Genomic DNA, 24,797 nt, shown 5'->3' on the forward strand with positions numbered 1-24,797 from the left:
ATAATGACAATAAATATATATTTAACTTAAAAATAAAACAAATTTTTAAATAAGAAAATGAAAATTATATTATCTAACCCTTGTTCAAACAACTTTCAAATAATATTTCAATCCTCTAAAATAAATAAATAAAAAATGCACTGAATGTACTTGATCCAAATAACTTCAAAATTCCATCATGTTGATAGAAATACTTTAAAGTGACCATTCAAAACTAAAATATTATTACATTTAAGCAAAATTATATTTGCGGTTTTTAAATAATATTTTAATAGTTTTTTAAATAATATTTTAATAGTTTCATACTAGACATGTGGATCTGATTTCTATCACCAAAATATATATTTATGCAATAAAATAACGGCCATAATTTTAAATAATATTATAATAGCTTCATACTATGTTAATAGTTTTAAATGTATTTTAATTCTTAATATGTGTATAAGTTTGTTTTTAATTATTCAAATTTAAAATTAGTTTTAAAATCTGTAGTTTGAAGAAAAAACTTATACTTCTTTTTATCAATATTTTTACCTCAATATTATCCCAAGGATTATTTTGAAAGCAAAACAAACACACAATAAAATATATGATAATGACAATGTAAAATCAAACTATGTTGTCATGTAAATGACTTATAATTACCAATAATATAAAAAATAATAATTATATTTAAAAGAGATATTAGAACTAATACTTTATAAAATATAGGAAATAAAATAATTTTAATTGGAGCATAGGAAACAAACTTATTTTAAAATTTAAGGGAATACAAATATACTTAAAAGTTGTTATTTTATTATTATGGAATATCACGGATTGTCATCCCATAAAAGAGATATTGGGGAAGATGAAGAGATTATTTATAAGTATAATAAATTGAAAACTAGAGTGGAAGTAGAAGTGAATGAAATAACATAAAGCATTGATTCTTTGTTTATTTGATCAAAACCACTGCATGGTGAACTGTTTTGGTGGAAACGTGGTATTGTGTTCCTTCGTTTTCATGATGAAATGTCAATTCCTATATCTAGGAAATATCCATTCTTTTGGCTTCAAAATTTTCTTCTTTGTTCTTTTCTAAAAGCAAGTCCCATTATGTTTTTCATGAATTCCAATATTTTCCTCCCACCAAATGGTTACTGAGATGTATTTGTGCTAAAAACTGTGGAAAAATAGTATTTCCAGAATATTAAGCTCCAAGAGCTCTCTACCTTTATAATTTAGCTATGATGTGACGAAACTATACTATAATACAATACAAATAACTGAACAGGGTAATCAATTCACATAATGTTATTTTAACTTTCTCATGGTCTCGAATTCTATATGTTTAGTTAAATTAAATGTTCGCAAAAAACTTTATTTTTCACAGTGATTCTACTTGACTTGAATAAGAATGTCTCTAATAAATGATATATAATCTATGAAAGTAAAAAGATACACCACAAACCTCTTTTCACATTCTGCAATTTGCATTCCAGTAAGACAGCATCTTACACCTTTCTGCTATCTTTCTTTTCCCATGATTTGACATCTTGTTTTTGCCTGCAATAAGACGGATAAATATAATAAGGCGTGAAGAAAATCAGAAAAACAGATTCCCAGTAATCAAAAGAAATTGGAGACAGTGTCATATCTGTCTTAACTTTCTAATGTTGCTTACAAGTTACACCACTAGTGAAATTCTAATACAACCACTTATTCACCAGGATAATAAGGTAACGGTTCAAAGGGCGGTACCATATGTTGGATTATACTTATTCAGAAGATAAGAAGCTTATTCTGATGTCAATTGATATGTATATAAACAACACGTGATCTAATTTATTACTGATCTTAGCAGAAAATTGCAGGAAAGGGAATGTGAAAGGAATCAACATGTAAAATGTGGCAATTTGACTGGAAAGAAGATTGATGTGATAAATCTGATATGTTCCTCATTTGCCCAGACTAAGGTGAGTCAATGACAAGAACGAATATCTCATCGATTACGTGTAAATTTCCACCATTAGAAATTGAAAACAAACAAATAATAAAGTCTGGAACACTGAATGGGGAATGTTGATGTGGTGAAGAATATATCATCATGTTTGTTCCCCTGTTCTGGGAGGCTGTTGAATTCCTCTATATATTGGAGAAAACAGCCGTCATCACACCATTCTTCAAAAACTTTACAAACAACAAAGTACAACAAATAAATTTCATGATGTTGACGCATTGCCATGAACTGTTCAAGCCAGTCTCCATCATGATTCTAGTTAACTTGGCTTTGGCTTTTGTCAATTTGCTTCTGAAGAAGGTTCTTAATGAAGGAACGGATTACATGTCCATTATAACTTATCGACAGGCAATTTCGTTTATCTTCATGGCACCTATTGCCTTCATCTATGAAAGGCAAGAACCAAATTCATTTCTCGTAACATTCTACTTAGAGGATAAAAAAAAGTTATTGTTGAATTCTTCATTCTGTCACCTTAAACACATCTTTGGTTAACATTGACGACCATGTTTGTTTTAGTGACGCAACTTTTCTTGTAGAACTACCTAAATTTTGCAAATGACAAGAAAAGCCAGTTTTTTGCTGTTTACAGGAAACACAAAGTGGAAGTTCGCATAATATTTCTCCTTTTCCTCAGTGCCCTACTCGGGTAAGTAATATTGTAACTAAACATAAGCTTCTGATTTTGTATTTATGTTGTCTAATTAAATCGTAACATAACAAGTGCTAACTAAATCGTAACATAACAAGTGATAACTAAATCGTTACATAACAAGCCTTAGTACCTAGCAAAATCTCAGGATATCTTGAAACATAATCCTTCTATCCAAAACCTCACTTTTAAAACAAATTGTAACAAGCATCGCAATGTTTGTGATTTTAATACCTTATTAATGCTTTTCAGAGTAACAGTTCCACAAAACCTATTCCTTCTCGGACTTGAATATACTTCAGCTACGTTCTCGTGTGCGTTCCTCAACATGGTGCCTGTATTTACGTTCATTATGGCAGTGCCATTTGGGTAAGTTAAAACAAAATGATATTATTTGATTGTGGAACACAACAGTAATTTTGATCCTTGGACTTGAAAATTTTCAAGGATAGAGAAGGTGAATGTGCAAAGCAAGGGAGGCAAAGCTAAAGTCATGGGAACTTTTGTGTGCATTGGTGGAGCCTTGTTGTTGGTCCTTTATAAAGGAATGCCCCTTATCAAGCCACAATCTCAATACATAGCTGACAAAGTTACAAGTGTACCTTCAACTGCCAAGTTAGAGACGTGGATTATAGGTTCCATAATTCTGACTGTAAGCTGCCTCCTGTGGTCTTCATGGTTCATCATACAAGCAAAGATTAGCAAAAAATATCCATGTCAATACTCTTGCACAGCTATTTTGTCACTCTTCGCTGCCATTCAATCAGCAATATTAACTCTGATCATCAAGAGAAATAATGCTTCGTGGATTCTCAAAGGAAAGCTAGAAATAATAAGTATTATATATGCTGTAAGTACATTCTTCGTAATATCATGATCATTTTAAATTATCTTTAAGTAGTCTGTTTCTTTGCAAATTCTAACTTCAAATTAAAAACATTGGTTTGCATTTCAAGTAGAACTCAGCAATCCTAACTGCTTGTCCAAGCCTTTAACATTCAAATTTGTGAGTTTAGGGATTGGTAGGGTCGGGCTTGTGCTATGTGGCAATGTCATGGTGTGTCAAACAAAGTGGTCCAGTTTTCACCGCCGCTTTTACCCCCCTTATACAGATATTTGTGGCCATCCTTGATTTCTCTGTACTAAAGGAGGAAATTTATCTGGGAAGGTTGATTTCTTATCTTATTCTTTTGTGATTTCCGCCCTTTCTACTTTTCGTTGCACCTGATGTATCTCTGTCTGCAATAAACAGTGTTGCAGGATCTGCGTTGGTCATTGCTGGTATGTATATTCTTCTGTGGGGAAAAAGCAAAGAGCAAGGACAAGATGTTCAGAAGGATACGCAAACAAATCAAGATGTAGAACGTCAATAGCAATGTCATCAATGACAATGAATAACTTGATGCTAATGTGTCCTCTAATCTCCGCGGGACACGAGTTCTCTAAATAACAAAAAAAGTATTGTTATTATAGGAACCAAAAGCAGTTGCATTTGAGACTCTATACAAAACAACAGATAAAAAGTTTAGTTTGAGGATGAATATTTTGTCTATTATTCAAGTCAGTAGTAGACTCTAACCTATGCGCAAATCACTGAATGCTTAATCTTGAAGTTTTATCCAAATATATATTCTATATGGATTTATACATGCGAAGCAAGAGTTCCAACTTCATATGGAGAGATGGAACAGCATCCACTCATCAATATCTGGACTATTACAGTCAAAATGTTCACTTTCAACCAATCACCACCACACGTTTCAAAATGTAAAACTTCTTAATAATAAACACCTTGATTTTGTTTCCTTGTAGAAACAAAATATCAGCAAGCAAACATCTGAACACGGAACATCAAGTTCATTTCAGACAAGAATACTTAACATAAATTGTTGCAATCATGATGTAAACCCAGGCTAGGTTTGCTTGGATACGAGGATAATTTCACTCAAATTTCACAAAAAGAACTTTTGGTTAACTTCTTGGTTGGATCTTGGATAGATTTTGAAAAGATTCTTGAATAAATGGTGATATTGATTTTGCAAAAGCTATGAAAAGAAAATATTCAAGATTATAATTCACGAAAATGTTAGAAACTATAATTGTTTTATTTATTTTCTATGAGATAAGCAAGTACAGTGATTTGCAACTTGAGACTCAAATTTTATAATAAGGTTAAAGAGAAAAATTCTCTACTTTCTTCAACAATGAACTTTGAATCACACATATGAGTCACTCACCATGAGATAAACAAAAGAAGGAGGATGGTAACTTGAATCTCTAATCAAAAACAAAAATTCTTTAAATTTTATTATGATTGAGGTTTTTTGACACGGCACTTAACTCCTTATATGTGTGTTCGTGTATGTGTACATATATATACATATACACACACTAAGACCAAATATCTTTTTATCCAATCAAGGGTGGCTATGAGAAACAATTATATTCCTAAGATAGCTAGCTTATTCCTATCTCCAAACAAAGATGCTCAAATTCAAGCTAGGCTAAAACAATATGAGAACACAATTAATATTCCCTTTCAGGACCACATTAAATCACATAGCCAACTCCAATAAGATCAATGTGACTTTAACTTTAGCTGAGAATGTATCTGCAATAGTACCGAAATGTCACACCAAAAAAGGAAATGCAGCACACAAAGAAAGAAATACATCTAATGATGCAGTTTTTTCCCACTCATTAACTGGTAATTAGAGTTCAAAATTTACACTTAGCAAGTTGTACTTACATATTAGATGGCTTTCTTTTCCTTTCTTTTTTTTGGATTAAAAAAAATGGCGTTCCTCAATTTTAAGGCTGGAAAAATCTCCCAACTCCGGGAACACTTACAGATGACTTCAGGTGAGTGACGGCATTTTGCTAAACCCATAAATTTAGAGGACTTCTCATTTTGCTAAAAAACACTGAGCATTTGAGATAATTCTTCCAAAAAAAAGTAAATAGCTACAAACTTTTAATACCGTCTACTACTAAAAAGATAACCAAGTCAACAAGTCATCTCCCATTGATGTATCCTTCAGCGACTTTTCCTTGTCTTTGTACCAACTAAATTTCATTTGACGGACAACAAAATTTAGCATACAATAAGTTTCCTCTGAATCAGGATGCGCTTTATCGTGAGCAATGAATTTGTGAAGGACTCCAGATATTTCAACAAAACTAAACCCGGGTGATTTTTTCACCCCTCTTCTATCCATAGCTTCTCTCATGCTTCTTGCATCATCCCAGCGTTTGTCCACAGCGTAAACATTAGATAAGCCAATATATCTACCATCATGATTTGGTTCTAGCTCAATAAGCTTCTTGCCGACTGTTTCTGCAAGAGCTAAATTTCTGTGGTTGATACACCCACTAAGCAGGGCACCTAACATGGCAGCTGTTGGCTCTATGGGCATTCGACAAATAAATTGGTATGCCGTGGTTAACTGATTTGCACGTGCCAACACATCTACCATGCAAGCATAGTGCTCGATTGTAGGCGTCATGCCACATTTATTAAGATTCTCAAAGAAGTGCCATGCTTCCTTAACTAAACCTCCATGAGCACAAGCAGCCAACAAGCACAAGTACGTGACCTCATCAGGCTCGATACCAACCGTTTGCATTTCCTTAAACAATTTAAGGGATTCTTCTACTAACCCATGTGTCGCAAGACCTCCAATCATTGCATTCCAAATCAACACATCAGTTTGACTCTTAGAGACCCTGCGGAATACAAGCAAAGCCTCCTCTATTGCCCCACATTTGGCGTACATGTCCACAAGAGAAGTCTGCAAGACCAATGTCAGTGGCAAATCACAGTCCACTATGTGCTTATGTATCATTTTTCCCTTCTCTAAAGCACCCAGGTGTGCACAAGCACATGATACACTCACCATGGTAACTTCATTGGCTATGGGTCCAGCAGCCCGCATCTTTTCAAAGATAGACATAGCTTCACTATATTCCCCAGCCTTAACATAACCGTTGATCAAAGAGCTCCATGACCGAACATCCTTCTCTAACATAGAGTCAAAAACTTTCTGAGCCGTAACCATTTCTCCACAATTAGCATAACCATCCAACATGGAATTCCATGAAACCAAATTTTTTCCCTGTATACTGTCAAATACCTTTTGAGCCCACATAATATTCCCGCAAGAAGCATACATGTGAATCAAAGAATTCTGAATAAATCTGTCAGACTCATGCCCACTTTGAATAATATGAGCATGCACAGATACTCCAATTTCCTGGTTTAAAAGGCGGGCTGATGCCTTCACAAGAAATGGGTATGTAAAGTAGTCCGGTGCAACCCCAAGTCGCAGCATCTTTAGAAAAATAGACAGGGAATTAACTGGAATTTTGCTATTTGAGTAGCCTCTTATGATTGTATTCCAGTTAAAAATTGTTGGACTTGAAAGCTGAGAAAAAACCCTGTAGGAATAGTTAATGTCACCTGAATTGGATAGAGCAGAAAAACAAAGAATTTTGGATATAAATGGGTCATCTTGGGATAAGCCGAAGGAGATCACAACAGCATGAAGTTGCTTCAGTTCAAGCATTGATTTGCATTTTTCAATGAGGCTAAGTAGATTTTGGTTTAAATTTGTAATTTTACATGACCATGACACACCAAACATTTACCGATATATCTTGGAAAACCTGAAGATCTAATGCTTCAATATTTATGTATCATCAAAGCAAGGGTGAGCCCAGGCAACACTGTTAAGAGACAGAATATAATGGTTAGGCTTCAATAGGTCCTCCAGTTGCTCTAAGTATAATTAACAAAGTGAGCCATTAATGAATGAGAACGATCTCTGTAAACATGAATCAAATTAACAAAAAACGGAAGCACTCAGTCTTATGCCTAACTAAAAAAAAGGTAACAGACTATTTGAACAAATGAGAAAATAAAGGAAAACGACTTCTTTTATTGTTTATTTTAATAAAGATATTCCAATTCTGAAACCTTCTAGTAAAGCACCACAAAACTGAAGAATAACTCAGTCTTGTATTTCTTGACTTCAAAGTCCTTGCACCAATAATTTAGTCACCATTTTTCAAAAAGTGAAAAGATAGAGTTTTCACAGCAAGAGGAAGACTGAACCACAAGATTAAGAACAAAGCATTAAACATGAACACAAAGATCGTACACTATCCAGACCTTTAATCAAAGTTACATAACATGCTTCATCCTCGAATCAAAAGCAAGATGATGAAAAGTGACATTCTATAACTGACACCCAGTCAGCTAAACCTCTCAACTAGGCAGATGGATCATAATAAATTCAACTTAAAGTATAATCCAAACTAAATATAGCATACAACAATAGCATTCCCCGACTTCTTATCTATATACGCTGCACTCTGTCGAGCAATAAAATTTAGAAACTGCAGTTCAAGAGAGTGAAAGTTAAAAATGTTCAGCACAGCAATGCATAATATGAATTCACTTTTAAAGAACTCCAATTTGTACAAAACTATTTATCCCCCATTAAGTTGTTGTTTATGCAGTCAAGGTTCTTTCGGGCATTTTATCAAACAGTTAGCAGTCGGTAACAATATATGTGATCCCATAAGACAGCACAAACATATTTGAAACTAAGTCACTTCAATCATAAAATCAAGGTGAAACAACCATGTTGTAAAATGTAGCATGTAGCATAAAATAGAACAATATAGCTAAGTCCATGTGAATCGTACCCATGAAAAGAGACGTGCGTTTATGAAGATTTTCTTCCACAACATGTCACAGTAATTTCTGCTCCCGTTCTTTTCGCGTCAATACTATTATATTATATGGAATTTGCAATGCAATTTCATGAATTTCTTTACTCACTCTATTTCTATCCAACTTCTCTCAGGTGCTTACTTAGAAGGAATGACAGTACAACAAGTACATAATAAAAATTAATTTATTTTGTTTTGTTTACTTAGAAGTAATGACACGTGTTTTACATGTTAAATATTTTAATTTAGTGTGAATACATCTATATAACTCGAGAGAATAAAAAACATTGTAAATTTTCAATATTTTAAACTATTTTATGTATGTAAAATTATAATAACCTTTTTGTTAGCTCCATTATATTATAAACTTAAATATTCTTCTAATAACTGTTTTATAATAATAATAATAATATCATCAATTCAGATTTACGCATATAATTAAAAAATCTGTAAAAAATTGACGTAATCAAGAGTGACGTAATATCATATAAAAAATATATAAATAAGTCTAAATCTGAAGAGTTGCTTTGTCATTCTTTACTTAAAATAATAAAAATTATGTAAACACTTTGTAAGTAATTTGTAAATTGTAGCACATAATTGTTTTAGGCCAAAAAAAATAGCTTAAATGATCCTTACTTACATTCTCTCTATAGTTTTATATTATTAATTAAACTATTTTCGCATAAATACTTAATAAAAAAAAGTATACTCCTTTAATAGGTTTTAACACACCAATTCTTCCATATTTTTTCAGTAATTAAAAAAAAAGCTTTTTGATTCATTTATTGGCAACTTTAAGTTATTGTCATCCAAATATTTAATAAGAACTTCTCAATACCAATGTTTTGGCACTCCAAACTTTCCATCTTTACCTTTAGGTTTTCTCGGGTTGATCTCTTTCTTATTAAAATCCCCAATTGAGTTTTTATAAGTTCTAATTTCAATCAATTGAGCTCATGACGTTAGATTTAGTTAATGGGGTTAAGTTTTTGCACAAGTGGAAGGTTAATGTGTCAATTTTTTAAATCGTGGCATACTCAGAGTTGAATAAGTGGAACTTAGCAACTTTTTAAATTTTAATAATATGGATTTCTGAAATGGGATTTAAGGTTCAAAGAAGAGCAAGAAAAAGCCACCGGTGACAAAGAAGATGAAAGTAAATTTGTCATTAAATAGATAGAGGATGACCAAAATAACCTCATGGATCTGGGAAATTTAGAGCTGGAAAGGAACATGCGGTTGGAGAATCTTATTGCCAGAAGAAGACAAAAGAGATTGATATCTGAGAAGAATCTAATAACTTAAGACTTTGCTGATATTACCAGTAATGTTGCACCTATTGCTAGGCATAATCCATTTGATTTCCCTGATGACTCCTTTGATGCCATGGGATTACCACCCATTCCTGGATCTGCTTCTTCTATTCTACAACCTAGACGAAATCCTTTTGATATTCCCCATGACTCAAATGAAGAGAAACCTGATCTCAAGGGGGACAGTTTTCAACAAGTGTTTGCAGTGTTTCATTAAAAAGATTCCTTTTTTTCGGAGGCATGAAAGTTTTAGCATAGGACCTTCAAAAAGATTCCCTTTTTCATGAAAAATTTAATGCAGGGGAAACGTCTCATGAAACAACCGGGGGATGGCCCAGTGCACCGGACGAACCATAGACATGGGGTTACTGCTTCGTGAGAGAGCGGAACCCAAGCGATTACTGCTCCCCAACTCCCCAGTTCTCCTGCGCTTCTGGACAACAATACTATGACAGGGGTCCCATCCAGATATCTTGAAACTACAACTACGGTCAGTGTGGAAATGCAATTGGGGTGGATTTGATCAACAATCCTGATCTCGTCGCCACTGACGTCGTCGTCTCCTTCAAGTCCGTCGTCTGGTTTTGGATGACCTCACAGTCCCCCAAGCCTTCCTTCCACATCAACCTTGACTGTTACTCCCATACCCCATTCGAAAATTCATTACTTAATCTCCATCCCTTCGTCTGATCTACAACCACCTATCAGATTTTTAATCCCATTCAAATTGATTGAACCCTAAATCCCATGAAATCCCTAATATTATATTATTACATTTTACCAAATTCCGGCCTAAATCATGCCACGTTTCAACTCTCACCATGCCACGTCTTAAAAAATTAGACACATCAACCTCCCACCTATGCACAAACTTAACGACATGAACTCAAACCATTCAAATTAGCACTTTTAAGGACTCAATTGAAGTTTCTAATAAAAAGAAGATCAAATTGGAAAAAATTCACATAAATAGGGACAACTAAAGACTTTAAACCTCAAAAAATAAAGTTTTAAGCCTTAAAAAATATACAACATTCGATTCATTTGTTAACAATATTTTTATAAGAAATACCAGTTAAATATTTTTGTATTAATTTTTCCTCTTCTTTTTATAATAAAATTCTTAATATTTATATTTCCAATTCCATAATCATAAAAAAAGTCTAGAGCACGCTTTTGAAAAAGAACAATTATCTCAGTTTATGGTTAGATAAAAAATATTTAAAAATCAATAAATCAAAGAAAAAAACACAAACAAACAAAAGATTAATTTTCATTTATCAAACAATCATAAGGAATAATAGCAATGACATAAACAAAAATTGTTGTAGAAATCAACAACTTATAATGGTAGCAGTAACAACTCACAACAAATTATCAAATAAACTAAATTATTGAAATTTGTATGACTATGGATATTAACTTGTGTTTTTAGTCTTTTTAAATCTCATATGAATAACAATTTTTAAAATATTGTAAAATATTGAATAGCACAATCTTATAAAAAAAATCTTTAAATTTTTTAATGTAGGGACTAATAATAGGGGTTATTTCACCAACCTATTTTAATCCATTATTTGCTATTTGGAATCCATGATTTAGGATAGTCTACCAGTGGTTTAAAAATGGAGGTGAAGCTGAATTAATATGTCATCTTGTCTAACTTTTTTATTTTATAGATTCATATATTTTTATTTTATTCATCATCATTAATATGTCACTATCGTATAGATTCATATATTAGGCTAATTTTTTTCCCAATACTAATTGTTTTAGATTTCTAAAAATAAAATCTAATTATTTTTAATATTAGTTGTTTTAAGTCTATAATTAAAAAATAAATTTAAAATAAAACCATGATACATTTTAATATAACTTATTTTATTAACAAATAAAAAGTTCTTATTCTTAAATTTGTTTCATGCTTGTCCAACCCTTGAATCATTCTTATCTATCTCTCTATATATATTGAGATTATCTGTTTATTATATACTGTGTGTTTTGATATTTGTATTTATCATTATTCGGTCAAATTATCTCTAATTTTATCCTTTTAAATCAAAATAGTTATTTTATAAATTTATTTTAATTAATTTTTTAATTTGATTTTTTTCTAAAACTTAAAATAAAACAACTATTTAATAAAAATAATTTTTAAAAAACATTACTTATAATAAAATTGTAAAAATTATTTTAATTTATTTTAATAATTTGAATGATAATAATATTTTTATTTTAGTAAAAAAAATAACACGTAATTTATGTATTTTTACTATTTTTTTAAAATAAATTTAATGCCATTATTAATACAAACATGACTTAATTTTTTATCGTCGTTATCTAAATATTAACAGAATGTTTGAATGATGCAATTTAAAATAATAACTGAAATTTGATTTTCTTAAGTAAAACGAGTTATTTAAATAAAAAATATTAAAAACAAAAATGAAAATTTGAAATTATTAATAAAATATTTCAAGTAATCAAAACAATAAATTTTAAAATTCATCAATAAACAAGAAAATTAAAATTTCGCAAGTAATCTTTTTATACACGTTATATTCATACATATTGAAAAAAATAGTTAATGTTATTTAAATATTTAAATTTGAAAAAAATATTTTTTAAAATTTAAATTTTAAAATAAATATTTTTAAAACGAAAAATGTTCAACTAATTTATTCAAATAAAAAATTGAAATACAAATATTGTAATAATTCTATCTAAATAAAATATTTAAAAAATAATAATAATTTAATTATAAGTAATTTAAATATTATATATTTTAATTTTTTAGAATTTTTGATATTTTTCCTCACAAAGGAGAGATGTTCCATTCTTTTACTAGGTGGATGGCTCAAAATCCACTTACAAAAAAGAATTTAAGTTCAAAATAAGTTGAGTGATCCACACTCCTAAAAATAAACAAAATTATTTAAAATTAATAAAGAAAAAAATTACAAATTAGTTACAATTTGTTAAACATATAAAAATAACTGCTTCAGAAAAATGTTATTTGAAAAGTATAATAATACATTTGATGAGGTAGTCTTTCTGTTTTTTGTTTTTGTTATCTCATATAAAATAAATAATTTTTCAAAAATTAAAACAAACACGTTGTCTTCTCCCCCAAGTTATAACTTACTGGGAAGAGGCACGAGGAGCCGTTGATCTTACGTGGGACCACATTGATGGACGGTGATGTTGAATCGGAACGTCGAAGCTTGTGGAGCCCACAGCGTCTCCTTATTCCATCCTGTGGACCTTTTCAGTTTTGATTTTGATTATGATCTTTCTCTCTAAAGCCACTACTAACCTTCATCTCCTATTTATTTGATTATTTTCGAATATATATATAATGTATAATAATAAGTTAATTAATAATTAATTATATAATCATATTTATATATATTCTCTTCGATTGATTCGATCCTCTTAATCTATCTGCGCCTGCTTCATCTCCAATTCCTCTCTCTTTCACCGTTTTCTTCTTCTTCTGCTTCTTCTTCTCTCGCATTCGCATGGAGAACGACACCGCCGCCGCCGCCGCTAACAATAACACCGCCACTGCGAAAGTAGGTTCCGGAGGAGTGAAATCGAACAATCATAACCTAGAGGAAGAGCATTCCAATTTGAATGGCGAGGAGCACATGGCAGAGCAAGTGGAGGCGGAAGAGGAAGAAGATCGAGAAGCCGATGTAGGTGAAGGAGAACCAACTGGATCTGCGCCCAACCCTCGCCAACCTACGCGAACCCCGTTCACTAATCTCAGCCAGGTCGATGCTGACCTTGCTCTTGCTCGAACCCTCCAGGAACAGGTTTCGCTCTTCTTCTTCTTCTTCTTCTTCTTCTCATTCTATTATATTCCTTTGTTTAGTTCTATACCTGTGGTTAGAAACCAAAATCAAGTGAACTATAAGCTTAGTAATCCAATTTTACGAGTACTGAGTAATCAAAATGATTTTCTGTATCAGGATGCTTGATACTACTTAAAGCCTATAGTATTACTGAAATTCTGTTTTACTTAAATTGTATTTAGGTTAATGTTTCGTTTTATTTAGTAGCGGTTGCATGTCCCTGCTGTACTCTTTCACCCGTCTTTCACAAACAGCTATGTCTTCATGTCGTTAATCGGTGTCTGATTTGACGGGCTTTGCTATTGAAGTCTAACAGTTATGATTCTCCCCCAAGCTGTTTCCTCTTTAATGATAGATAATCAAAGCCAAACTTCACATCAAAAGTTTTCGGGCTAACACTCACGAACCCAACTAATTTTAATGTTGATCAAACCGTCCAGTTACATGTAGAGATATGGAATGAATGTTGTTGTATGACGAATGTGATTTAGTAAGTTGTTTTAATTAGGCTCCCTGCCTCCGTATGTGTGTAATACACTTATACGTCAATAAACTACTAACTACAGGGTTGGTTTTTTGCTTTTATTTTCACATTCTTCTTATTGATATTGTGTTTTTAATTACTAAATAGGAAAGGGCATATATGATGCTGAGAATGAATAATGATGGAAGTGATTATGGTAGTTGGGAAGGTGAAGGCTATTTGCATGATGATGGAGATGATTTTGATGATCTACACGATGGTACTGACGTGGATGAGGATGATGATGATGATGACGAGGATGACGACGAAGATGATGATAATGAGGAGTATGAAGATGAAGATGCATTTGATGTCCATGCTAATGCTGGAGAACATGATAATCCCAGCATTGAATTTGACCCAGATGTTTTTTCAAGCGATGAAGCATATGCTAGAGCATTACAGGAAGCTGAAGAGAGGGAGATGGCAGCTAGATTGTTGGCTTTTGCTGGGATAAATGATCGTAAGTTTTCTTGGCTGAGTGTAATTTATAGTTTTTTATTTTATTCTTTTTGAAATAAACACTAATTTCTTTTTCAAATACAGGGGAGGCAGAGGACGTAGAGGAACATGGTGCTAATTCTCAGGTAAATGTCTCTGTACATGTACTCTCACACGGAACCATGTACACAATACCAAACATTGAAAAGGTGTAAAACCTCTGTACTGTATAATTTGGGGCATATTTTATGGTTCCTTGGAATATAATATCTGTTGGTGGAAATTTGCTTTAGTAATGGACATAATTTAATCCTGTTTTGAAAATTATCGTAACCCAGGGTGTACATTTTCTTTGAGGAAACTTTGGAGTTTTTTTTGTTCTATCTACTATTGCATCACTTTTAGGGTAGACAACCAACTTCTCTCCTTCAACTGTTTGTGCATTCAGTATAAGTATAGGTTTACAGCTCAGACTTCTTCAATTTCAAATCTTTCATTTATTTTGTTAACAAAAACGGGCAAGCCTTATCCAACTCAATAGAATTGGCCACATATATAATGATGCCATTTGGCTTTACCAACTCCAAGTTTTCAATAAATCAATTTAGGGCATGGTTCTTTCATCTACTTTCTACCACTACACTCTAGAGAGCTTACTAAATTAAGAGTGTATGATTTATTGTTATGTGCGTTTGGACACTCAATAAAGCATTGTCTCCGTATGTGTTTTTTGTGTGTGGGATCATAATCTCCCCCTTAGGTATTTTTTTTTAATTATTTCATACTTTTAGAGTAGAGCTTCTTTTTTTTTTTGGATATTTTGGAGATTTTATCATTTCAGGGACATTTCCCCCTTATTCTTCAGTAAGATGTCCATATGGATACTTTAGGAAGTGTTTTGAAGCAGTTTTTTTCATTTTTAGAGGTTGGCGATTATTAGCACGGTCAACCTCTTCTCCTTCTGTCTTATGGTTAGCAATTCATCTATACCCATTGTTATATCAGTACCGGATATCAATGTGGAGGGAGTGTTTTCCCCCAAAAGGTGCTGTAGCGGTATTGCATATAGCAGAATGGCTGCTATTCTGACTATTATATTATAGATTTATACTAACACCCATATATTCAAAAGCAAAATTTATCCAAAATTAATCATATTCATTATTAAAAAAAAAAAGGAATAGTGTTGAAGGATTTAGTAGCAGAGCAGGTGGAAAAAAGGAATGAGGCTTGCAACCTGCGTCTTTGGGGTGTGAACAGAGAATGAGCATTGGATTGGGTAGAGTGTGCAGTTGTGTAGTGAGGGTGTTGGAAAACATTGGAAATGGTCGTAAATATCACTGGCAATCAATGAGATAGAGCTCATGAGGGTGGATGAGATTATTAGAGGCTTTCTTCAATGAATAATGAATGATTGGAAATGAAGGATGGCGAAAATGCTCCATTAAATGAGGTTTGTGGGGGCCTCAGGCTGTAACATGCTGTGATGGCATTAGTGCTGCATTCTATTGATAACTATGCCTTCCTACACCTGAACTTCATTTTCCAAAAAAAAAAAGGATGATGGAAAAGTTACTGGTGCTTGTAATCAATGAACTTTGACAGAGTTCCTCCACTTTTACTTGGCTTGAGGAGAATCCCCCTATTAGCTCTCCAAACATATGTTGATTTGATTTGGCGTGGCTAAATTCTTTCAAAGACAAGCTTGACCTGTAATTTATTTTTGGAATAAATCTATTAACTTCAATTGTTCTCATCTATTTATCATTTATAGTGTATATTATTTTATTTGCACCAAGGGAAAGCCTTGGCACAATGGTAATTTTGTTACCTTGGGGGTGGGCTCAGGCTCTGAATATATACTCTCTCCGGACCTGTTCAGGAACCTCGTTCCTATCTATAGGGTAGGATGAAAAGAATAAAGCACCTCTCACCTTGATTGGGTTCTCTGGGTCGTTTATTGTGAATACTTTATTACATTCATTCAGATGTTTATGAGTAATTTGTTTGAAATTGGAGGTCTGCTCACTAGGAAAAATATTTTTTGCACTGGAAACTAATAGAGATGCGACCAAAGCTATTGGATGATAGGCTTATATTGGGGACCAGTTCTTTATTTTATGGCTTATCTGTGACAAAGCAGATTCGGGAGCAATCTGTAAAGGACAAAGTTGATAATTTTAAGAGTTTCAAGTCTTTGTAAAATATGGTAACTACTAATTACTACGGATTCTTTTCATGTCAAGTTCAATCTACATCATATAGAAGCTAATACAAGTAGCTTTTGCGTGTTGGAAATGATTTTTCGGGATGACGCGAGTATAAAATGTGTTTCCAATTTCCAAACATGTGAGTTAAGACCCCAAATTCCAATTAGTAAACCTAAAATGAACTAAAAGTCAGGTCAGATGGATGTGACTACGAAGTTTTAAGTTGTGCAAAAGAACAGAGAAATACCTAATGAACCTAAACAATGGTGGGATCATTGGAATTGAAGACCAGATCAACGTGTCGGAACTGTCTGAGAATGTGCAAGTCTCACAGTAATTTGAACAATGGTAGAAGTGTGAAGTCCCAGCTGTGCGTGCGTGGACCTAAAAGTGCAAAATTGTGATAGATTATGTCCTAAATATTGCTTGTGAATGGAGCTAGAAGTAGTTGCAGACATTCAATGATGGTCAGTTTTAGTGATGTTAAAACAGAAAGGTCTCCCTTTAGAGGATAGTAGTGACCGCCACTATTACAGGCCCAGTGCTGCTGTGATAGCCAAGACTATGTCTAAATTGCTTCGTTAATTTCAGATAGGTGCCTGCTATATTGATAACCTTCTAAAGCTCTATGTCAATAGCTTTAGCATGTTTTAGTAGCAAAATGGTGATAAGTTTGTTAACAAAAAATCCTATGTATTTATGGGCCAAAATCTTTGAGATAAAAGGTTAATCTTATTTCATTTACTTGCATGTCTGAGAAAAAGGAGACATTATTAGAAAATAAATACAAAGATAAAATAAAGTTTAGGGGCGTATTAGTACTGTTGGACCAACAGTTGGCTCAATATCCTGCATCGCATGTCAGAATATCTTGTTCTGATTTGGCTTCTTCGTCTTGTTTATTATCACATGTTATTGTGATCACAATATCAGTTTGGCTGGATTGATTTGTTACTATTTTTGGAATGTAATATTAATCACACAACTCATGTATTTTTGTTAATTCTATAAGTACTTCCTGTTAATAATCTGTTTTTGTAGGATGCTTGGGAGGACGTTGACCCAGATGAACTTTCATACGAGGTAACTTTGATCTACATACCAAAGTTTGTGTAATGCTGTCCACCCTCTTTGTCTCCTTGTGTCTCATGGTTGATAGAAAATTTCAATTATTTCAGGAATTACTGGCATTGGGTGAAGTAGTTGGAACTGAGAGCAGAGGTCTTTCAACCGATACTATTGCCGGTTTGCCTTCACTCAACTACAAGATTGGGAGTGATCAGCATGGAAGCAATGATTCGTATATGCAAATTCTGTTACTTGTAAACTTAACTTTGTTAATGCTATACCAGGGTGCCTAATTGTTGTGATCCTGTTTCAGGTGCGTCATTTGCCGGGTGGACTTTGAGGATGGTGAGTCTTTAACACATCTTTCCTGCAAACATCTGTACCATCCTGAGTGTATCAACAATTGGTTGAAAATAAACAAGGTATGCTTCTGCCTTAACGTTTTCATCTATTTACATACATGAGGTCAATGTTCATCTTTTAATGTAGCTATTAGTTTCCAATTTCAACAAGCAAGTTCTAATTTATGGTTCCATTAGGCTTTTGGCGCACACCTCTTTGCCTTTGGTTGGATAATTCGTTTGTGCCCTAATCCTAAGAGAATTATAGGGTGCATAGATACTCTTATGTGGTTTTTGGTCCTTTTCTGCTTTAAATACCTGGAATTGAGCATGGATTGCACAGTACATATGTTATTGTCGTAATTTTTTACCAATCCATTACAACCTAGATTCTCCTTATTGCACATACATTTACATGTTTTAACAGCCTTCACAGACCCAATTTTACATCTGATTATTTCTATAATCTTGATTTTTCTATTCACTATTTCTAGCTGTAAACCAACAGTCTTCTATGATTCTATTCCCATGTTTCACAGCTCTATATCTTAAGTTTTATAGCTTGTATTAGACATTTCCTTGACTTTTTTAAGAAAGTGTGGAGTTTTAAATATTTCACTGGCATTAGCTGACATTGATATATCATATATCCCTTCTAAGGTTTTATGCACTCATCGATTAAAACCATTTTGTCACTATCCGAACTTGGAGGAAGCTTTTAGAAAGAAAATAACTGGGCCACAAGCCAAATTAAACTTAGAACAAATCAGCTAAGACCATTTAAGCTGGTGTGGAGTTGAAGCTTGAATAATAATTGATCCACCTCATTCTTCAGGGCATATTTATTATTACTTATTTCACGATAACTGTTTTAGTTCTCTAGAGGTTTAAGTTTCATTCGCAAGACCTAATTGTAACGTATCAACAATTCATAAATTATTCCATTGTTTTTATCAAATTCCTTGGCTCTTTGTCGGCAGGTTTGCCCAGTCTGTAGTACCGAGGTATCTGCTTCTGGGAGCAACTTGTAGGAGGAGATTTGATACATGTTCTCCACTTAAAATTGAAGAAAAGTTGTGCAAGTTGGGGCCTAATATTCCCTTATTTTAATAGCATTGCCATGTTGGGGGAGATAGTCTTTATTTCCAGCTCCTTCGTTTTAAATGTAACATGTAACTTTTGGAACCAGCTCTCTAGAGTCTAGATTGACTTTTTTTAATGGAATGAATGGCGTTAAATTGGCCAGTTTTTTTATAGGATAACTCTGATGATTATTGTGGATGTTTTTCTCTACTATATCTCAATTTCGGAGAATGCAAATATGAGGGGATTCCGAACACTGGAGTTATACACTACTATCGCAATGAAGAGGGAAGCACGTGTTTATATAACTTAAAATTACACTACGTGTATTGATTTTTAAAACGACACTACGTGGTGATGATGGAAGATTAAAGTGTTTTAAATACTCTAAATCAGTTCAGCAAATCAATCAAATTCTAAGAAAATGTGTTTTAAATGTTATATAAATTAATCCAACAAATCAATCAAATTTTAACAAAACATAGTTAGAATACTTCTACAACTCTAGTATATCTTTTTCTTCTGAGTTACGTTACTCTATCGGAAAATCTAGTTGTCACGTGGAACACGGTAGCTCAACTCATGACTTCAGTGACAAGAAAATGACTCTAGTAATCTCTCTAAATTATTTAATCTAATCTATTTTGCCAATCCATTTTCAAATTCAGACATGTAATAGTTTCTCAAATTTCAAAATTTCCCAGTTTAAGCTCAGCATCAGTTGAATATCCATGGTGAAATATGTGGTTTATTGATTGGTCCTTACATGACTCGTGAAAAATAAAAAATATACCCGTAGTCTCTTGTGTAACGAGTTTACAGGTTCCGTCATATATAAATAAGATATAATATTAAATAGTGCTTTCAAAATGAGTGTCAAAATGAGTTGTAACTCAGGACTCATCACAAGTTTGAATTAGGTTGAGTTTGAAAAAAATGTAATTTTTTTAATGTGAATTGTATGATATTATTTTTATTTTGAATTGTATTTGGAGTTTAACATCATTTAGTGTGATGTTTATTTAGATTTGAATTAAAAAAAATTGTAATTTTTTATTTTAAAAAAATTATAATTAAATGAGTTAGTGAGTCAACCTGTTTAACCCACCAATCCATGGTGGGTCCGATTGAGTTTGAATTTTTTTCAGTTCGCTAATAAGTGAGTCGGATTGAGTTGACTCAGTTGAAGGGAACTCTCCAAACAAAAAATGGATTATGGGAGTGTGTGACTTGAACTATTTATTTGGCCGCGCAAATATATGACTTTCTCTTATCTGCCACATTAGAATTTACAATTAAATGTGTCTTTTTTCCAACCACCAAGCAAGGCTCTTACAGAGAGGGTAGGCTGGTTTTACTTGAAGAGAATCTTTTCTATGATCAGACTCGATTTTATTCTGCATCAACAGGCTCCGTAAGATCCAGTAAAAGAAGTGGTGTGCCGGACCAGGTTTGACAACTCTAATATTAAGTCTTATTTTAATCTTAAATATTTTTTTAATTTTATTTTATTTAATATAAATATTTTTATTTTGAAACAGTTTTGCATGGTTAGAATAAAAAATAATTTATATGTTGAATATATTTGTATATTGCTAGATAAAGGAAAAGACAATTTTTTTTACTTTCAAATTAAAAAGTAATAAACGTCAACTAGAGGAAGAAAATGAAATGGGGAAAATCACATTTACATGAAGTATTATAAAAAAAATATAACAGAAAATTCGCCACTGTGTGTGTATCCTGAAAAAATGTCGAGCTCTCGTTGTGTTTGTCCAACAGAAAACCAAATATCAATACATTGTAAACGATTTCGCATGACTGCCGAAAGAACAACACAGCGCTCCTTTGATCAGCTGTTATGTCTCTTTTTCTCTTGTATTCTCTTAGGATCCAAATCAAGTAACGTGTATCTTTGAAAATTCCGGAGCTCAAGTTCTTTTTGTAGGCAAATTATCTGAGAGTCACATACGTTTCTTTTTGTGTACATTTGTTTCTTTTTGTGTACATTTGTTTCTTTTCAAATGCTTCAATTTTTACTTGTCCGATGTAACATCTACTTCCTTTGGCAGTGGCATAAACAATTTGATTAACCTTTATAATCCGACGTTTATCAAGCAATGCGTAGGAAGTTTGCCCTCTTCACTTAAAACTTTCATACCAGAGGATGTTATGTGATCCTTGGAAAATTTGTCTATTGCATCCATCACAACGGGGTAACTTTTGTCATGGGATTCTGGGAAAAATCCTGAATAAACCATCTCCTTAAAAATCTCAAATCCAGAGGCCAAGTCCATATCAGACAGAAAAGCACTGAGCAATGCAATATAAATGAACGAGTCGGGCTTCATTTCTTTCTGTTCCATCTCGCGTAAATAATGGAGTGCAGCAGATGGCCTCTTGCAAATGCAAAGACCATAAATAAGTGCCATAAAAGCAACTCGATTAGGAGAACAACCTTTTCTTTCCATCTCTTTCCAAACCAAGAGTGCATCATCAGGCCTTTTTTCTCTGCAAAACCCATCCACCAAAGTTGAGTAAGTGACGACATTGGGCTCCCTGTCTTCTTCAGACATTTTCGAAAGAAGAGACATCGCCCTATCAACAGAACCACTTTTGCACCAACTATCTATAAGCAGACTGTAAGTCACAACTGAGGGACAGAGACCCTTCACAACAATCTCATCCAACAATTTTTCAGCTTCTGCAACTCGGTTGACCTTGCAGAGCCCTCTGATCACTATGTTAAAAGCCACCACATCAGGACAATGGCCACGAGAACACAAATCCCTGAGCAAGTTCAATGCTCTGTCCACTTCTTGAATCTTGATCAAACCCCCCATTGCTGCAGAATAGGAAACTATGTCAGGAAGGAAACCTAGCTGAACCATGCTGTCAAGAAAATCGCATGCTTCTACCGCCCGGCCACGATCACACAGTTCTTTCACAAGAAGGGTGGAATTTTTTATCCACGGTTCATGCCCACAAGCACGCATCACTTTCAACATATCGATCGCTCCTACGACATCCTTTCTTTTACACAGGCATCCATAAATTGAGTTGTAAGTGAAATGAGTTGGTTCAATTTCTGATTCTTTCATGTCTCTCAACAGCTCACGGCTCTCGTCCAATCTATTAGAATCGCAGAGACCATTGATCAGATTGTTGTAAATCAAAACGCTTGGCCTACCAACAAATTGTTTAAGGTCATTGAAAAGACTTAGAGCGAGGTCCAACTGACCATTTGTGAGTAAGCCATCAATCACGATGCTAAAGGAAGCAGCATTTGGGAAAACCAATCTCTTGTCCTTGAAGAAATCATCCATCTGGACATCACTGAATTTGCTCTGAATCATCATCTGAAGAAGGCGGCAGGCTTCATCCACTTGTCCCTCATTAACATAACAAGTCAAAACAGCATTGTAAATCAAAACGATAATTTTTTCATCTTTATCTTCCAGAACCTCTTCCAGCAACTTGGTAATCACACTTCTGTCTGGAAAAGCCGATATCAACTTCGTAAAGATTCCAACATCAGGGGCAACCCCAAACTGCTTCATCTCCGAAAGCAAGCTCAGAGCTCTCTGAGCATCATTACTCTTACACAGTCCTCCAATGAGAACATCAAATAATGAAACAGGAGGAGTGAAGCCAACCCGACACATTTTCTCAAACAACTGAAGGGCCCTATCAACCCGTTCCTCCTTGACAAACCCATGAATCAAAACACAGAAAGTCTTCTCACTTAGCCTCACCCCCTGTCCATCCATCCTCTCCACCAACTCAAACGCTTTATCCACATCCCCCCACTTGGAAAACGACAATGCCAGCATAGAGCAAACACGCGCATCAATCAAACCCTTTTCCTTCATCCCATCATAAACCCTCAGAGCCTGATCAAACCTGTGAGCTTTGCAATAAGCTTGCACGACAGGCGTCAGCGTGAACTTATCAAATTCCCATCCAAACCCCTTCATCTCCTCCAACCTAGCCTCCACCAAATCAACCTCCCCGGCCTTGGACAGAGCCTCCAACAAGCAGTTGTAGCAGTAAACATTGGGAACGCAAAGACCCTTCACCCGCATTTCATCGAACAGGTGGTGGGCCTCCTGCGCAAGGCCCACTTCGCCCAAACACCGAATGAGGAAGCCCAAGGCACCGGGCGTGAAGGAACAAGGAGCGGACTCCACGAGGTGTTTGACGACCGTTTTGAGATGGGTGGTTTGGCGGGAGCGGGAGAAGATAGAGGCGATGGTATTGTAGGTGTAACAATTATGGCGGTAGCCATACTGGTGTTGATCGGAGGCCCATTGGAAGAAGGAGAGGGCGAGTTTCCAAGTGGGGAGGCGCGTGAGGACGGACTCGACAAGGGGAGGCGTGAGGATGGGAGCGAAGAGGTTGAGTTCGGGCCCCACGGCGTTGGGTTGTTGGGTGAAGACGGAGACGAGGTTGTCGGCCACAGAAGAATCATAATGAAGATTGTTATGGGGTGATGTCGAATATGAGAGTTTGGCGATTACAGAGAAAATAGAAGAGATTTTGAGTTTCTGGGTTGCGACGGCCATTAACACTCTTTCGCACGAACTACTCCAATTGACATTTGCATTACATTCCTATTAGACATGGCAATGGGGCTCATTTTCTATGTACATCTTTGACGTCAAAAAGAGAAAAATGATTACAGAGCGGCCCTTGACGGCCTCGGAGGCTCGCGGAGGCCGACTTCGGTGGAGGTAGTGGCGGTTGCAGGGTGCAAGGCGAGAACTTCCCGCGCGCGAAGAGGAGAAGGGAAGCTTGGAGCGACGACCGACGATGGGCTCGACGGTGGGCGGCTGAGTCGGCGACGACTTGGACGGCGACACGCAGTGGCTGGTCTGGCGGAGGTGGCAGTGAAAGGGAGATTTGAGTTTTGTGCGTGGTTGTCGAGTGAGATAGAAGAATAAGAGAAAGTGGGGGTTTATGTTTTGTCTTGGAGAAGAAGAGATGAATTTGGGGAGAAAAAGTGAAATTGCCCCTGGCTGCTGGCTTCCGAGAAGGGAAAGAGAGGAGATCTCCCTTTTTCTGGCTTTTGACAAAGTTTTACCCTACAAAAAGAAGTTTGGGCTCTTGCCCGGTCCATGTTTTTTGGAGGAAAAGAGTATTGGCTTTAATCCATCTTGCGAAAAAGAAGAATAAATTGGGCTCGGTCCAATTCCAAAATTTGGAAGAAAAGAAATAAAACACTTCGGCTTTCTGGCCCGTTTTTGAAACTCTGGAAAAAGAGTTTGGACTTTGGTCCATTTGTTTTATGGAAATTCCAAAAATGGTTTAGCTTTAGTTTTTTTTTTATCCCACGTTGCTGCAAATATTGTTTTAACAAAATAAAAAATTTTGAAAACATAAAATCACAAAAATAATTTTTAGGCTTTTGTTATTCCCATAATTAAAAATTACAAAAAACAATATTTATTAGACTAGTTTGTTTCATATAAAAATTACAAAAATAAGAAAAAAGAAATAAAATATTAAAATTACCAATTTTATAAAATAAAATAATATTTAAAAAAAAAACCTTTTCACATTCTTTTT

At 34.3% G+C, this 24,797-nt stretch overlaps 4 protein-coding genes and 1 long non-coding RNA gene across 8 annotated transcripts; 2 read left to right on the forward strand and 3 right to left on the reverse strand.

Annotated features, from left to right (window-relative positions):
* Positions 1-1,208: 1,208 nt before the first annotated feature.
* On the reverse strand, positions 1,209-3,395 carry LOC148194836 (uncharacterized). The gene is made up of 3 exons (XR_015781756.1): positions 3,257-3,395; positions 2,889-2,989; positions 1,209-1,548 (listed from the first exon to the last, which is right to left on the reverse strand). It is a non-coding gene; the product is annotated as an uncharacterized LOC148194836 (long non-coding RNA).
* On the forward strand, positions 1,859-4,043 carry LOC124846453 (WAT1-related protein At3g30340-like). Its single transcript, XM_047323714.2, has 6 exons — positions 1,859-2,397; positions 2,595-2,651; positions 2,907-3,023; positions 3,102-3,504; positions 3,671-3,822; positions 3,907-4,043. The coding sequence occupies exons 1-6, from the start codon at positions 2,090-2,092 to the stop codon at positions 4,025-4,027; spliced, it is 1,158 nt and encodes a 385-aa protein (XP_047179670.2). The 5' UTR covers positions 1,859-2,089; the 3' UTR covers positions 4,028-4,043.
* Positions 3,445-8,560, reverse strand: LOC124846474 (Pentatricopeptide repeat (PPR) superfamily protein). 4 transcript variants are annotated; one of them, XM_047323740.2, is made up of 3 exons: positions 8,364-8,560; positions 5,404-7,379; positions 3,445-3,949 (listed from the first exon to the last, which is right to left on the reverse strand). In XM_047323740.2, exon 2 carries the CDS (start codon positions 7,295-7,297, stop codon positions 5,645-5,647), a length of 1,653 nt encoding a protein of 550 aa, XP_047179696.1. In that variant the 5' UTR covers positions 7,298-7,379; positions 8,364-8,560; the 3' UTR covers positions 3,445-3,949; positions 5,404-5,644. The 4 variants fall into 4 exon arrangements, with proteins under 4 accessions (XP_047179696.1, XP_087953824.1, XP_087953825.1 ...); XM_088097698.1 differs by having other exon boundaries at positions 3,445-4,096; XM_088097699.1 differs by having other exon boundaries at positions 5,404-7,477.
* Positions 8,561-13,135: 4,575 nt separating this feature from the next.
* On the forward strand, positions 13,136-19,400 carry LOC124846452 (E3 ubiquitin ligase BIG BROTHER-related-like). Its single transcript, XM_047323713.2, has 7 exons — positions 13,136-13,524; positions 14,195-14,549; positions 14,633-14,673; positions 17,779-17,820; positions 17,916-18,037; positions 18,119-18,227; positions 19,127-19,400. The coding sequence occupies exons 1-7, from the start codon at positions 13,228-13,230 to the stop codon at positions 19,175-19,177; spliced, it is 1,017 nt and encodes a 338-aa protein (XP_047179669.1). The 5' UTR covers positions 13,136-13,227; the 3' UTR covers positions 19,178-19,400.
* A 1,429-nt stretch (positions 19,401-20,829) lies between these two features.
* On the reverse strand, positions 20,830-24,279 carry LOC124846479 (Tetratricopeptide repeat (TPR)-like superfamily protein). The gene has a single exon (XM_047323748.2). It carries the CDS (start codon positions 23,792-23,794, stop codon positions 21,326-21,328), a length of 2,469 nt encoding a protein of 822 aa, XP_047179704.2. The 5' UTR covers positions 23,795-24,279; the 3' UTR covers positions 20,830-21,325.
* Between the last annotated feature and the right edge of the window lie 518 nt (positions 24,280-24,797).

This window comes from Vigna umbellata, chromosome 8, assembly GCF_029865625.1.
Source record: "Vigna umbellata cultivar VRB3 chromosome 8, Vumbellata_1.0, whole genome shotgun sequence".
NCBI classification, from domain to species: domain Eukaryota; kingdom Viridiplantae; phylum Streptophyta; class Magnoliopsida; order Fabales; family Fabaceae; genus Vigna; species Vigna umbellata.